A 15,208-nucleotide genomic window follows, 5' to 3' on the forward strand; every position below is an offset into this window, starting at 1 on the left:
ACTATAGCTTGCATAAGTCTTGACGACCTTCCATACTGCGATCTCGCTCTGTCTCACATCAACGTTGCCCACCAACGGCCTTCAACCCGAGTCCACTTTTTGTCTTTGATATATCCGCACCACAGCAACCACGCAGCATATATTCCAGTTCTCACCAAATCTCATCCAACCCAAATCAAATCTAACCCAAACCCAAATACAACTCAAATCGAACCCTCTTCTTCCAAGCACAACTCAGACACGAAACCCGATCACCAAACTTTACCATCACCAACCATGTGCCATAACCGCCGCTCCGGTCCCCCACCACTCATCGCCCTGGGCGCAGCAATGTTCGGCGCCTACCAGGAGCGCAGGAACAGACGCTCTGGCGCAATCGAGATTCCAGAGGCCTCACCTTTCCTTGCACAAGACGGCTCATCAAACTCCCGCACGAACGACAAAGCCGAGGCCGACGTCCCGCCGCCAGATTACGAGGATGTGATCTCGAATCGGGACCGCGAGTGCAAAGCCGAGTCCAAGGGCGAGAAGCGCGGTGATGATCGTTCTGATGACGAGCACCGGCTTTCTGACTCTGAGCACAGTGGCGAGAAAGTTGAAGGCGAGAAGATGGGCTTCTTCCAGCGGATGCAGGCTAAGAAGGAGGCGAAGAGGGCTGAGAGGAGGGCTTGGATGGACGGGAGGAGGGGCAGAGGTTGGGGCGGGAGGGGACGGGGAGGTTGCTGTAGGCGGGCGGCTTGTTAAGCATTTGCGGTTTGAGGAAGGGCGCTGGGGAAGAGCGAGGGCGCTATTGTGCAGTGCGTGTCAGGATGCTGAGGGTTCATGAATGATGAGAAGCATGTGTGGCTTGACGGTTTGATACTACGCGATGGTGTCATTCGGATGGTCACACTCCCAGCGGTATCGAAATAGAAAGTGTTATTAGTTTGCAAGAATACAATCAATGTGAAGCACGACCCATTTACGACAGTCCCATCAACCCTCCTCACTCCATCCTACCCTTTCCCTTACCAAAAAACCCCGAGTCAGTTGACTGATGCCCAGAGTCAGCACGGCTCTGCTCCTCGGCGAGACTCAGCTGGATAGCAAAGTCCAGATCGCTCATCTCCGTCTCGCGGCTGCTTCCGGCTGCCATCATCGGCGAGCCTTTAGGCGAGTTGAAAGCCGACGACCCTTTCCTGCCGCCCTTGGGTTTCGCTTGACGGATCGGGATTTCGGAAGTCGGAGGCTCTTGTGATTCAGCCAGACTGAGGCGAATCGCCTCGGCCACATCTGCGTCGTACTCGTCGTCTGTCTTCGGGTTCGAAGTGTTGGGCGAAAGACTTTGCGCCGGAGTGGCGATATCGCTGCTCCAAACAGCATTGCCATCGCTAGTACCCGCCAGCGCGCTGTCGGTGGCGCTGGTCGAGTCTGAGGCACGACGTGTCTGCTCCAGCTCGTGCGATTCTTGGCTCAACATAGCGGCGTACGCCATCATCTCTTCTTCGCTGCCATCCAGCAAAGCTGTGCCGAAACGACCGGCAAAACGCTCGGATTCCTTCTTGCGAGTCTCTTTCTCACGCTCCATCTCGAACTTCTCGTTGGCGATATAATCCTTGAGATTGCTACGGGTAGCGCCGGAGAATCGTTCACCGCCGTTGTTGCTGCCTCGCTCAGAACGACGCAGACGGCGCTTGTTCGATTTGTATTGGTCTGCTGCAGATGAGCTGTAGTACCAGTACAGCAGGACAGTGCCGAGCGATACAATGCCGCGCAAGACGGTAGGGTCGGGATCGAGACAGATTGCAGCAGCGGCGTAGTAATTGACACCCTGAACGCCCGCAGGAAGAGGTTGCGCCTGCATGGCCTGGCGGTGATAGCGGGAAGCGAACTTTGAGTTCAGCGTACGAACAGGCGTATTTCTTGATGCAAGCGGGTCCCAAGCTTGAACCAAGCCATCGCTACCTCCATGGATAAGGCAGAGCGAAGATAGCGCCAGCGATGAAATCTGTGGAGATTGCGTGTAAATCACACGAATAGGCTCGATCGCATTGATCGTGTCTGCCGCCTTCGACACAGGCGCACGCATGTTCCACATAATGACGCTGCCAGTATGCGTTCCGACGGCAAGGAGTCTTGCACGCTGGCCCGGAACATCAGCCGAGCTGGTGGCTGGTCCCGTAGACGACATGGGTGTCATAGATGGCGAGGAAGCAGTCGATTGACCGGAGAAACCGAGTAATGGGTCTTCGGATTTGGTTTGAGTAGCATGAGTCGAGCAGTCGATGGTCGAAGCTGTGATTTGGGTAGACTTCAGCTTGCCGAAAGACAGTTTCGACGATCGCCATTCCTCAGTCATGGGCCTTGGCGTGATGGATCCTCCGAGACCATCCGGCGAAGAGGCTCTTTCGACAACGGCTGCAGGGCGTCTAGCCGGTGTAGTGTCGGACGTCGTCGTGGTGGTCTGCCCAAAGATTGAAGATGTCCCAGTGTTTGCACGTGTAGACGGACTTGCACAAGGCTCAGATACAGTGCCGCCTCTAGGCATGTCCTGAACCCGGCAGCGGGTATATCGCTTCGCAGTAGCAGTTTGATCTTCGTCGAGCCCGCACTCAATGACAACGATGTTTTCACCAGCATTATGATCGTCATCTCCTGCGAAATCCACCTCAAGTCTCCTACGCATATCCCAGCCAAGACAAGTCTTGCGGAAGTCTTTCGGCTTCCGCTTTGCATATTCCGTGATTTCACGGGTTTCTGCAATGATTTGGTCTGCGCTGAGGCACATGCCATTCCAAGAAGTGCGAGGAGAGTAGCTGCCGTCAGCGCCGGACGACGCGTACGGATCAGGCTTTGCCGTGCGTCGGCTTGATTCGACGATGTTCCAGTAGACAGTGCGTCCGGTAAGCCAGGCTGTGCGCTCCAACGACTCGTCGTCATGGCGGGCACCACGTTCAGGCTCACAGCGGCGGGGAAACTTCGTAAGGTAGAAAACCTCGCCGAGGGCGTTCAGTACAATGGCCCAGATGCGATTCTGCGCTTGCCTTTGAGGGCTGTACTCGTTGTCGACGGCGATGGCGGTGATTGGCACGCCAGGACTGAGCACCCAGCGTGCAGTCATCTCACCACGGCCGAAGCGCTGGTCCCGATTATTTCCGTTGGAAATAGCTCCAACGCTGTATGAGGTCAACACGCCGAGAGAAGACCCGGAGAGCATGCCGACCATTCCCTCCGTCATCGAGGGGATTACCGTCGATTTCGCAATCCATACGCTGCAGATAGCTTCGCTTGTTGATGAGACCCTGGGAATGCCAAGCTCAGGAGCAGTCATAGCGGATGAGAAAGGCAAAAAGCGGCCACGCTTCTCCTCCGTGGATCGATAGTAGACCATGCCAGCCGGAGAACCTTCGCCGTGGATCATGCCGTATGGCTGGCTGACATCCATAACGTTGGGTACGCCAACAATTTCCCCTGGTCCAAGGCCGTACTGAGCATCTCCTGGAAAGCGTTCGTAGAACTGCAGAAACACCTGCGGATCACCAAAGCCCCAAGGGTCGACCTTGCCGATGTAGGGATCACTGCTGGATGCAGTTCCGATATCATCGGCGGCATGAATAAAACGTGGCATGCGTTTGTTGAGACCAGTCCCGAAAGTAGCATGGATGTGATTGACAGGATGCGTCGAGTGTGAAGCATACCTGAAAGTTGATTGTGCCGTATGGCTTTGACCGTTCCTCGAGGCGTGAGGAGCAGCAATGGCTTGGACTGGCTTCCCGCGTTCAAGAGACCGCAGAAGCCTTGTACGCAGGACATACTCGCTACGCCAGGAGGCGAGCGGAGTAAGACGCGTAAAAGCACGGCGTTCCGACCGCACCACAGCCTCAGACTCGTCGTCGGAATCCCTTTCCAGAGCATCTATGGAATCCGCTCCGAGGAACAGACGCGCAAACGCGCTGCGCCACGCGTGGGGCGTAGTGACCAGCTCATGGAAGCGCCTTGAAACAGACGCGACCGCGGCCAAGTCGTTAGGCGCAAGGTGTGCCAGAGCATGTGTCAAGATCTCGTTCGGCAGCTCTGCGATCGGGCTACGGTTGTCCTCTGGATCCCGTTGTTTCTTGATCACTTCGAATGCCGGTCCTTCCCTCTTCTTCCCGATCGGGGGCGTTGATGCTTTCTCGTATTCCTCTATCCTGTTTCTTGCAGAACGCAGAGGAGTTGATGGACTGGGCGACAGCGAACCATGCGAAGAGGGACTCAGTCTTCTTGTTTCGCTTCCACCTGCGCGCCCTGCTTCTTGGAGCGAAGCAGCGAACGCGGCATCGGTGGCGAGCTGATCGGCTGTTGTGACTGGCGACCCTGCTCCGCTCTCAGCGCGCAAGATGCTGCGAGGTGGCAAGGAAACGCCTCCTGCTGCGTGTTCGTGAAGGCCATGCTGGGTGGATGAGTCTAGCGTGTTTGGTGAGGCGAGTTGAGTCGATGCTGGTGTTAGAGCCGCAGAAAACTCGGGTTGCATAAAATGAACGGTGGATTGGGACGGAGAGAGAGTAGACTGCGCCAGGAGGATCTGGGTCAGTCGGCTGCGCGGGAGGGCTGGCGTGTGCGTTAAGGGGCGGCGTTGTTGTTTGGGTGGTGGGATGGTGGAAGTGTACGGACACGCCTGTGACGTGTTGAGGGAGGCGTGGATGCGGCGTGAAGGGTAGATCCGTCGAGATCTGTTTGCGCGGTTTTCACATCCTTATCAGAATCTTATCTCCAATCGCCGCTTTACATCTTGGACCCTGAATTCGGCATCGCTTGTTTACTAATAATAATAAGCACTATTACAGGAACGATGCATTATTATTATACTACATTCTATTGCCACTCTTACAGTGTTCCCCTTGAATTCTCTATCTTAATTGCTTGATGTCATCCGCGATTTTTTCCGCAAGCATATACACTGTCGCCTGTGGATGACCAGGCGGCAGAAACGGGAATGCAGACGCATCCACAACTCTCAGACCATGCACGCCGTATACTCGGGCTTGTGTATCGACGACAGCCATCGGGTCATCTTGTGCACCCATCTTGCACGTTGCCGCCGCGTGGTAGAGGGTGAATGCCGCCTGGCGCATGTAGTCGATGATCTGCGCATCGGTCGTCACGTTCGGTCCAGGCAAGTACTCTTCTCCGATGGTGACGTTGATGTTGCTCCAGAGTTCACGGACTCGCTTGAACCCGGCTACAGCGATATCGACATCTTCGGGCGCGGTAAGCCAATTGGGGTTAATTGTAGGCTGGACCGATGCGTCGGGCGACGAGATCGTGATGTTGCCCCTGGAGAATGGAGAAACGACGACAACAGAGACCGCAGCATAGTTAAAGCCATCCTCCGGATCCGCTGTGCGGTAGTTGCGATTAAAACCTGAGGCACCGTTCTGAGTAAGATATTCGACTTGCGGCCAGTCTTCGGGATACGCTTCGAGAGCGTCTAATGTTGCGTTTGTGAGCAGGGCAGGTTTATTGTCGGATATTCTTTCGAAGCCGATGAGACCCGGAGGCCCTGCAAGCGGACCTGTGCCATTCGCGAGGTACGACATAGCAGCTTCGGCCGCAGCCTCCGGGTTGTTGAGCGATTCGGAAGATGTGGGTACGCTCACGCGGTTCTGGACACCAAAGAAAGGCTGATCCTGCAGATTCTGGCCTACGCCGGGTAGATCTGCAACCACTGGAATGCCGTGCTGATTCAGAATCGCACGAGGACCAACGCCAGAAACCATGAGCAGCTGGGGCGACTGGAACGTGCCAGCAGAAAGGATGACTTCTTTCGTGGCGCTCAGGGTGAAGTTCTTGTTACTGGACTGCACCAAAACGCCATCAGCCGTCTGGTTACTCGTGAACATTATCTGTCGTGCCAAAGCCTGGGTGTAGACTTTGATGGAGGTCTTCTCCGTCGCATAGTCGAGGAAGCTAGTCTGAGACGTTGAACGATGCTGAGTGGTCGGATCCACAGTGGCAGGATTCCAAAAGAACCCATCAAGCGAGCCGCTTTCAAATCCGGACGGATTCTTACGGACACCGATAGCGTGGAATGCCTTTGCCGACCATGTCGATATCGCGTCCGCCCAGTAGGGCCACGAGAGCTGCAATGGCTTGTGGTATTCATCCTGGTAGTCTGTGTTCTCCGGTTGGTAACCGACGGAAGCGTTTGCCCTTCGAATCTCGGTGTTTGGAAGTGTTAAGTTCACGGACCGCTCAAAATAAGGCTGCAGGTTTTGGAGGGTATAGCTGTTGTCGCCGACCTCCTCGGCCCATCGTTGATAACTCCCATTCGTGCCTCGGTGATAAGCCATGTAATTTCTCGCAGAGGACCCTCCAAGTGTTTTGCCCCGAGCATAACTCGTCGTTCGCCCATCAAGGCCAGCTTGTGGTACCGTTTGGAAACCCCAATCGATTAAAGGCTGAGTGTCGCTGGGATCGGCGCCTACGAATTGGGTTGTGCACAAGCCTGGGATGACGCTGCGGAGAGATCAGCGAACCAATTCATCCGGAAAGAAAACAATCCTGCTCATGTCGCATACCTTCCATTTCCGTTCTCGATCTGGTAGAAGCCGCCGGCTTCAACAACCGCAACGGACACGTCCTGATCCTCGGCAAGCCGTGCGGCAATAGTTAAGCCTGCTGTTCCACCACCAATGATGACATAGTCATAGGTGGCATTGACTCCAGGTACGCCGAATGAATTGCCGTAAAGTCCAGATCCCAAAGCCAAAGCTGGAGACGCCAGAAGCAGAGATCGTTTGAAGTGCATCCTGCAATGCCGCATGCAGGACTAATGCGCATGCAAAAGTTTCTCCATGCGGCTCTTTATTGCTGTTGCCGTTTTGGCCTGCAGACGCGTTTGGCTCGGCATTTCAAGATAATCGCACCGCTCCTTCACCGTGTAATGGGCAAACGGGTCGATCATTTGTGGGGCCGTCAAACGAGATCAGCACTTGGGGCGATTCGGATCAACGCGAGCCGTGTCCGTGACGTTGTGGAATTTCCTGATGAAGAAAGATGCGAACCTTTTTGTACGACATCACCGCATCAAACGAAGCATTCCATTCTGATCATCGATTTATCGAGATGCAACTGCCGGCCTCATCAAAAATACAATTCCAATTTGTTGAGTGCTGAGCTTTGCGTCTACATCGGCACTTGGTCTTTTCAAATCCTTTGCAGCAAGCATCGTCATCCACCTCTTGGAAAGACCGGCTTCCCATTATATTCTCACGGATGGACGCGAACACATCAATAAGCGCAAGATGTGACGGAAGAATAAGCACAGGCAGGATTCCCATATGGTCACACAATCTAGTACTAGTCACTTGGTTTAGTGCTAAAGTCTGGCAGAGCGAAATGGGTACACGGCTGTCTCCAGTTCGTGCCTCGGAAGCGTGTCTCGCCACACCCTCCACAGCATGCGCACAGAATGCGACACCCACAGCACGAGATCCTGAATCCCGAGTCACGGCACCTAATTACGGGTTCCAGGAAGAAACCGACCATTCACGAATCCTCTTTCTGTTAGATTTCACCTGGTTCACGATCGTAGAGCTCAAAACCTGGGCTCTCGAGCGCGCTTGTTTTCGCAGTCCGGTTAATGGTTTTCAGGAGTTGACCATCCGTTGCCCGGCGCAGACCACTTGTCGAAGTGAACTCTCATCCTGAATCGAGGACTTTGAGAGCAACCCCATTGCGTGGTTCGCCATAAGCTTGCCACAATGGAAGCTTGGCAAGCGAAGCCTAGAGTCTACGTTTCTTGTAAACTGCTATCTCTGTGACATATCCACCTTACGTACATGTTACCTAGTCATTCCATATGTTGCGACAAATATCTGCGTTGTGGTAGAAGAATCCTTGAGAGTAGTCAAACAGCCACCCAACTAGACCTCAGCCACATGCGCCACCTCAAGCTTCTCAGAACCACTGATATCAGCATTTTCGTGTTCTTTCCCAGTTACTTGCTGGTTGAATATCGCCATACGCTTCGAAAACTCCTTCTCCTCGTTCCAGACGAACATGCTCTTGCTCGCAAAGAGGTAATCAATCTGCTCGAGCGTTCGTCCACTTGTTTCGGGAAGGAAGCAATACACCAGAGGCACGTAGGCGAACATGGCACTATGTATGTCAGCTATCAATTATCATTCTCTAGCCAGGAATATCTCCGTCGCGACAGGGTTGGATATGTTCTGGGAAGATCCGCGTTTACTTACGCTCCAAATACATAGAAAGTCTGGGATCACACCATCAGCCGTTGCTATCTCCAGATGAAGGGCACGGTTAACTCACCTTTTCATCGATTCCCGCAAACATGACCGGCACAAGCAGAGAGCCACCTCCATAGCCGACCGCCCAGCCAGCAACACCAAATGCGTTGCCCTTCGCCCGCAGAAATGTTGGGAAAATCTCGGTAGGATAGATGAAGGGAATCATGAGCCACGATGAGCTGAAGATCAAGAGGTAGAAAAAGACCATTGCCGAAGCTGCGGTGCCGTACTCAAAAGCCTTATCGGGGTTGTCAACGGCTCCACGAAATAATCCACCGATGATGAATAGTACAATGCTGGAAGAAATCGCACCCCAGTATAGAGTTCGACGGCGGCCGACTTTGTCGATGGTGAAGGCTGCGATCGCGGTGCCCAGAATGCCGACGAGCATGAGGAGAGCGGAGAGCCAATTCGACTTGAGATCGTCGTATCCAGCAGTTCGATAGATGGTGCCAGAGCTGCACAACAGTTAGTATCTGTCTATTGACTGTGATTTGGGCCGTACATACTAAATGACGACGGCTGCAATACCTGTGCCGTACTGCATCAAGACTTGCAACCAAAATGCGAGCTGAATCCGCCTTCCGAGGTGAATATCGCCTGAACCGATGCCGAAAAACATCTTGAAGTAGTTTGTATCGCCAACACCTTGCTCTTCTTGAACAACGGTGATGATCTCCGAGTACTCTCGTTGTGCGTCAGGATGGTTCGGGTCGTCATTTCCGCGGAGCTTCGCAATGATCTCAAACGCCTCGTCGCATTTGCCATCCTTAACGAGCCAGCGCGGCGACTCCGGGATCAGCAAGCTCATTATCGCGAGGGCAATGATCGGCAGGGCCTGGATGGCGAAGTCGAAGCGCCATCGGAATTGACCACCGCCGGCTTCCGTGAAGGACGTCCCGAAGCCGACCCAGGCGGCGACAGAGATGCCGGAGAAGTTGGCGAGGAAGGTCAGGGCGATTGTCTTGCCGCGATGGGCCGCTGGAGAGAGTTCGGCTGTCCACATGGGGGCGATGACGATGATAAAGGCGACGCCGATGCCGGCAATGAAGCGGGCAACGAGCATATGGGCCAGGTTTATGGCGGAGGATTGTAGGATAACACCAATTATGCACCAAAAGCACGCCATCCAGATGCCCTTGATTCTCCCGTGGTTGTCAGAGAAGCTTCCCGCCCAGAAGGCTCCGAACAGAGCTCCACTGCAGTGCGTTAGCCATCTCTGTATCCAGCTGAGGCATTTCAGGGCAAACGTACACGTAGTAGATCGCGGCTATTCCACCCTGGAGAGAGGGTTTGGTGACGTTGTTGTCCTCGTCCGTGTAGCCCATGCGGCGACCGTACTCTGGGGCTACAGTCACGACACCCATGATGCCCTGACTGATGCCTTCAAAAGAGATGGCAACGGCAGCGGCGGCCGTAATGAGCTTCAGCAGCCGGTCGCCACGGACAAATTTCCAGTAATTTCGATGAAACATGATGAAGAAAAAGTAGCTGAGCAGTTCAATTCAGTCCTCAGGTGTATTGAGAGAGACCAAAGCGGAGGGCTGGCAGACCGGGCGCATGGCAGGACCGTCAACGACCATTTTATGTAAACGTGCGTCTTTTCAACCGGAATCCGGGGTTGGTGAGCCTGGAGTTATAACTCATACTCCCCATGGGGCTGTTCGGCGACTTCTGCTAGCCTGAACGATCATTGCCAGATGATCGGAGTCTCATAGCCCGAGGCCGTCGAGACGAGATACCAGTTTGGGATTAGTTTTCCGGGGATACGGAAGCGTCTCCGCAGGTATGGGAAGAATTGCTCCACAGCTGTCGTACTGTAGTTCGCCGGGCATTACCTCCACCTCTCGATGATGCTTGATCAGACCCAAGATTTGATTTATCATCAGATGATCTTCGGCGAGAAGAGTATCGCTAGCTTCCGCCCGCGAAACAGTTTCGCCAAGCAAGTTTCACTCGTCTCGACAACGCTTTTGTCCGTAAGTGACGGTCGTCTTCAAGTTCGAGACGAAACACGAGTCAGGGGACCATTATGGGCAGGTTACGATCTCGGCTAGGATGGTATTCTCTCCCGAATTGCCACGTGGAAGTGGGCTCTTGCTGAATTTTCCCCTGCAAGCTTGACTTGTCGAAGACGACACGTGAAGTGTAAATGATGCGAAGCTGGCTGTCTAGATCGAAGCTAACACGGCCCAGGCGACGAGACGAGACCGGTCTGCGGACAGGTGAGGAAAGCCCCAGATCTCTCAACTTTTCACCTAGTTTATCGGCAGCTTCATAATACCGTGATGCTCAACTGGCTAAAGTCAAGTTGGCTCTCAGCTGACGATGTCTGCGGAAAATAGTGTGCTAAGTCCGATCGGCTGTGCGACATCGATCCGCGGTCTCAGCAGCTTCGAGTAAAGAGGTATCTAGGGCCTCAGGCGAAGACAAACGAGGCGGCATCTGATGTGGAGATATCGCAACTGCAGAATCCAGGCGCGTCAGAGGAGCAACTGAGTACCCAGAGCCACGACGAGACCTCCAGCCCCGGTGGAAGCTATGAGATACCACCTCATTCCCGACCGCATTCGGGCCATCAAGATACGGAGCTGACACCAGATGTTGCCTCGTTATCCAGTAGAAGGTGCGTTCCGGGGTCGATCGCCATGTCCCCGAACACAGTGGCGGGCTACCAGCAATTGCACGAAACGTCCCCGGAGCAGTATTGTGAGACCTACTCGATAAAGCCGACATATGGTCTGGAGCTGTCACGGAGTGATGCTGTATATCTCCACCACTTTGCGCAGCACCTGGCCGTCTGGCTAGACTGCACGGATGCTTCTCGCCACTTCACCCTCAGCATGACAACCTTATCTAAAGCCTCGCCCATCCTACTCAATGCTGTCGTTTCATTCGCTGCCAGACACATGAAATGCGGCATGACGGCAGATAGTGCCCAGCAAAGATGTGTAGAGCTTCTGATACCTCATCTAAGTTGCGATGAGGTTGGTAACGATGAAGCAATCCTCTGCGCCATTGTGATCCTCCGGGTATGCGAGCAACTGAGCGGTAAGAAAGGCGATTATTGGCGCTAAGGCTACCTCATCTTTCTGACATACTCTGTAGCCATTTCAACGGGGGGTGATCAAGAACGCCACCTGTCTGGCTTAGGTGCCTTGATGAAAGCGTCGCAGGCCTCTTTCGAGCTCGACCCCTCGAGTCCCACGCTATCCCAAGCAGCGTTCTGGGTTTTTGTGCGGCAGGCTCTTTACAATGCATGTGTTCACCAGCAGCCGCCCAGTCTTGACTTCAATCTCATCGTCCTGCCGCCTCCTTCTACCAACGCTTCTTTCACCACCGTCAAGACGGAAACGGCCTGGGCGAACACCATGACGTGGATCTGCGCTCGGGTGATCCGGTTCTGCTTTGGAGACACAGCCTCACTTCCGGGGACCGAGGCAAGAGAGCAGAGATGGCTTGAGATGTCCAGAGCGGTCGAGAACTGGCAGAACTCCAAACCAGGCACGTTTGAGAGTATTTGGTATAGCGAGCCAGAGCACAGCGGGGACAATCCATTCCCTGAAATCTTGTTTACATCGGATTGGCATGGTGAGATAAAACACTTCAAAATCGGTCGGGTTCTCCACTAACTGAGGGAGTGCAGTCATGGCCTTCGGGTTCTACCATCTGGCATGCATGTTGCTCGAGATTTATCAGGCCGCACCGAGATTTGCGACTAGACGTGTCTTGGTAGGCACACAGGACGCCGATGTACGAGTTTCCGCATGAATGAGGACGTTGAAGTTCAATCTTTGTTGATGCACTGTTCACAGGCAAAAGTCATGGTGCACGCGCGAGCGTTATGTGGTGCGAGCAAAAGCTCGCCAACTACAGTTCCCTCGCTCATCACGCTTTGTCACTCCACCTTTATATGTAAGTCCTACTCTCGATGGGTTCGAGGAAACAAGACCAAGGATCATCGCTAATCATTTCATAGGGGGTCCCTTGATGACCGATGAGCGAGAACAGACCTGCGTAATAAAAATGCTCGAGGAGTTTGAATTAGCCCATAGTTGGCCTACGGCATGGATAGTCGCTGCGCTCCGGAAAGAGTGGTACAAGACTTGATCAAATTCTCAGCTACACTAATCGCCATCGCTGAATGATATCACTGCGTAGTGTCCGTTTCGCACCCAAGCCTTCCTTTGCGCCTCCTCATCCAACTCCTTCACCCTCGCTTCCGTCTTCACACCAACACACGTGTCGGATTTATTTGTTCGAAGTGCCAGATAGTCTAATACATGAAATAGCGCTAGCGCTTTAGTAGGAGATGGGAAGCTCGGGATTTACTTAAAGGCCGCATCATTAATTATCGCTTCTTTAAGCGCAATCAGTTGCTGGACGAATTCTTGCCCTTCATCTCGCCTTGGGGGCGAATTCCTCGATATAGCGATCTCGACTCCGACATCATCGATCATCCCGGACACAATCTTTGGCCATCGGCTGTCGGCCGTTTGCTGCGCCATGGTCCTTTCGTCGGATGTCCTTACCGGGCGTGCTTCTGCCATTGTTTCACACACTTTTGACGTTCACAAGAAAGGGTTCCAAAGACAAGGCGAATTCATCTTCAAGGCTGTGTCTGAGCTGTGCTGCTGGTCCTTGCTGTATACATTTGACTCGGGACTCTACGTGACACCATCAATTTCCATTGCACAAAGCATCAAGGGATAGCTTAAGACTGGGGAAGCAACAGACGATGCGGGGGCGAAAATCACTCAGCGAGTTCGGCTACTGGCCCACCGCGGGTGGTGTTGACAGATGACCGCATCGGGAAAATCGTCACGACGCCACGCACTAGACCAGCCCACTGGCAATGGAGCCGAGAACTTAGCGCCATCTGGTTGCGGGTGCTTCGTGACGACAAAATTGGATCAATAATGGCTCCTAGATCGCTTCTGACTCTAAGGGAGAGCTGTTTCCGGCGATGTTCGAACCGCACATACAGGGAGAGCTTCTTATGCGTTCTCTTCAAATTATGGTAAGAAAGACGACCATGACCACTAGAGAACTATAAGAGACGTAATCTTCTTCAACTTACTCGCTTGCTCGTAATGTCTGCACATCGAGCGCGTACGGCATCCTGTTGAGGCTTGTCTTTCCATTTTAAGGCTCTCACCTCACATTTGCACTCACTACCATGACATTCGAATTGAGTCTATCCAACGGCACTCACAGCCCGCCTGATGGGCACCGACTATTCAACGGACAAGGGCAAAAAAACGGCATGATAGCTAATGGCATTGCTGACTTGAGGCAACCAGCCTCAAAGCCTTTGGACTGCATAATCTTAGGCATGAACAGCGGCACAGCTATGGATGGCATAGATTGTGCCCTAGTGCGGTATCGACAAGAGTCTCCTGAAAAGCCATTGCACATGGAGCTTCTGAAAGTAAGATTTCGCCTTCTGGTCTATGGCTCAACAGGCAAGTGCTGATATTGAACAGTATGACGAGATGCCCGTTCCTCAGTGGATCAAGAAACCGGTTCTCACGATGCTCCGTGAGACACAAACCACACCATCACTGATGTCACAGCTGAACGTCAAGCTCGGCATCATGTTCGGCGAAGCAGTCATGCAGTTTTGCGCAAAGCATGATGTTGCACCGAGGGACATTGACCTGATTGGGTCACATGGACAGACCATTTGGCTGCTGTCTATGCCTGAAGTGGGTGAAACTCGATCCGCCTTTTGCTTGGGGGAAGGGACTGTCATCAGCGCTATCACGGGTATCACAACGGTGACGGACTTCAGGATGGCGGAACAGGCGGTTGGCAGGCAAGGAGCGCCGTTGGTGGCACTGATTGACGGACTACTCCTCCGCCACCCTACCAAGTGGAGGATCTGCCAGAACATTGGCGGCATTGCAAACTTATGCGTCATTCCTCCGGACAGCGAAGGTGGTTTAGATGCCATGGTCGATTGGTACGTTAAAGTCTATGCCTGGCATTATGTATAGAGACTGACCGAGATCATGCAGGGATTGCGGCCCCGGCAACATGTTCATCGACAACGCGATGCGATATTTCACCGACGGCACTATGGAATACGACAAGGACGGTGAATGGAGTGCCCGCGGCACCGTCCACCAAGCCATCGTCGATAAGTTCCTCGACACCCACAAGTACTGCAACCACAAGCCTCCCAAGACGACCGGCCGCGAGACTTTTGGCGACAATGAGGGGCAAGCCATCATTGACGACTGCCTCGCTGCCGGCTGCAACAAATACGACACGCTGGCTACAATCACGCGCATTACGGCCCAGAATATGGTCAAGCAGTATCGCCAGTTCCTCCCGTCTTTCAACATCGACGTCGACAAAATCAGCGAGATTTACATGTGCGGGGGCGGGGCACGTAACCCCAGCATTATCAGATATCTCAAGGAGCAGCTGCCTCTAGCCAAAATCCGAGCTCTCGATGAGACGGGTGTGCCGTCGGACGCAAAGGAAGCGGTGTCTTTTGCGCAGCAGGGCCTGGAAGCTGTGCTGGGAAGGGCCGCGCTAGTGCCGATCAACAGTGATAGCCTGATGCCGAATACGATTTCGGGCAAGATTGCGCCGGGCTTGAGGTGGAGGGAGGTAATGAGGGATGCAATGGCCTTTGGGGAGGGTAGGACGAGTCTGCCGACTGTGAAGGAGATGGTTGTGGATAAGCCGTACAACGGGTGGAAAGTCATGCAAGACGGGTTTGAGTAAGATAATGTGACAGCAGATCTTGATATACGAGCATTGCGGCACGAGATCATGACGCTTATCCAGGCTCCCCTTTAGCTGGCTTGTTCTTGACTGTATTCGCCAACCACATCCCAACAGATTGGCCCTTCTTAAGACCGCTGCCTAGAATCTTGTCAATCTGGCTGTCAAAAGCAGAGAGCGTAACCAACCGCAGTCTACTC

The 15,208-nt window shown here is 53.6% G+C and overlaps 4 protein-coding genes across 4 annotated transcripts; 2 read left to right on the forward strand and 2 right to left on the reverse strand.

Moving 5' to 3' along the window:
• Positions 1 to 985: 985 nt before the first annotated feature.
• WHR41_08695 (uncharacterized protein) lies at positions 986 to 6,769 on the reverse strand (the record flags this gene model as incomplete). The annotated part of the gene is made up of 3 exons (XM_069377299.1): positions 986 to 4,556; positions 4,918 to 6,477; positions 6,540 to 6,769. 3 exons carry the CDS (start codon positions 6,767 to 6,769, stop codon positions 986 to 988), a joined length of 5,361 nt encoding a protein of 1,786 aa, XP_069225647.1.
• Positions 6,770 to 7,746: 977 nt separating this feature from the next.
• Positions 7,747 to 9,934, reverse strand: WHR41_08696 (uncharacterized protein). The gene is made up of 5 exons (XM_069377300.1): positions 9,525 to 9,934; positions 8,780 to 9,469; positions 8,293 to 8,728; positions 8,217 to 8,236; positions 7,747 to 8,121 (listed from the first exon to the last, which is right to left on the reverse strand). The coding sequence occupies exons 1-5, from the start codon at positions 9,743 to 9,745 to the stop codon at positions 7,887 to 7,889; spliced, it is 1,602 nt and encodes a 533-aa protein (XP_069225646.1). The 5' UTR covers positions 9,746 to 9,934; the 3' UTR covers positions 7,747 to 7,886.
• Positions 9,935 to 10,155: 221 nt separating this feature from the next.
• Positions 10,156 to 12,449, forward strand: WHR41_08697 (uncharacterized protein). The gene is made up of 8 exons (XM_069377301.1): positions 10,156 to 10,331; positions 10,390 to 10,418; positions 10,467 to 10,495; positions 10,616 to 11,321; positions 11,379 to 11,861; positions 11,917 to 12,023; positions 12,086 to 12,185; positions 12,250 to 12,449. Exons 1-8 carry the CDS (start codon positions 10,303 to 10,305, stop codon positions 12,378 to 12,380), a joined length of 1,614 nt encoding a protein of 537 aa, XP_069225645.1. The 5' UTR covers positions 10,156 to 10,302; the 3' UTR covers positions 12,381 to 12,449.
• Positions 12,450 to 13,251: 802 nt separating this feature from the next.
• Positions 13,252 to 15,008, forward strand: WHR41_08698 (uncharacterized protein; the record flags this gene model as incomplete). Its single annotated transcript, XM_069377302.1, has 3 exons — positions 13,252 to 13,701; positions 13,757 to 14,235; positions 14,291 to 15,008. Exons 1-3 carry the CDS (start codon positions 13,450 to 13,452, stop codon positions 15,006 to 15,008), a joined length of 1,449 nt encoding a protein of 482 aa, XP_069225649.1. The 5' UTR covers positions 13,252 to 13,449.
• Between the last annotated feature and the right edge of the window lie 200 nt (positions 15,009 to 15,208).

The sequence above is a fragment of the Cladosporium halotolerans genome, assembly GCF_011745625.1.
Source record: "Cladosporium halotolerans strain TM138-S3 chromosome Unknown Sca48, whole genome shotgun sequence".
NCBI lineage: Eukaryota > Fungi > Ascomycota > Dothideomycetes > Cladosporiales > Cladosporiaceae > Cladosporium > Cladosporium halotolerans.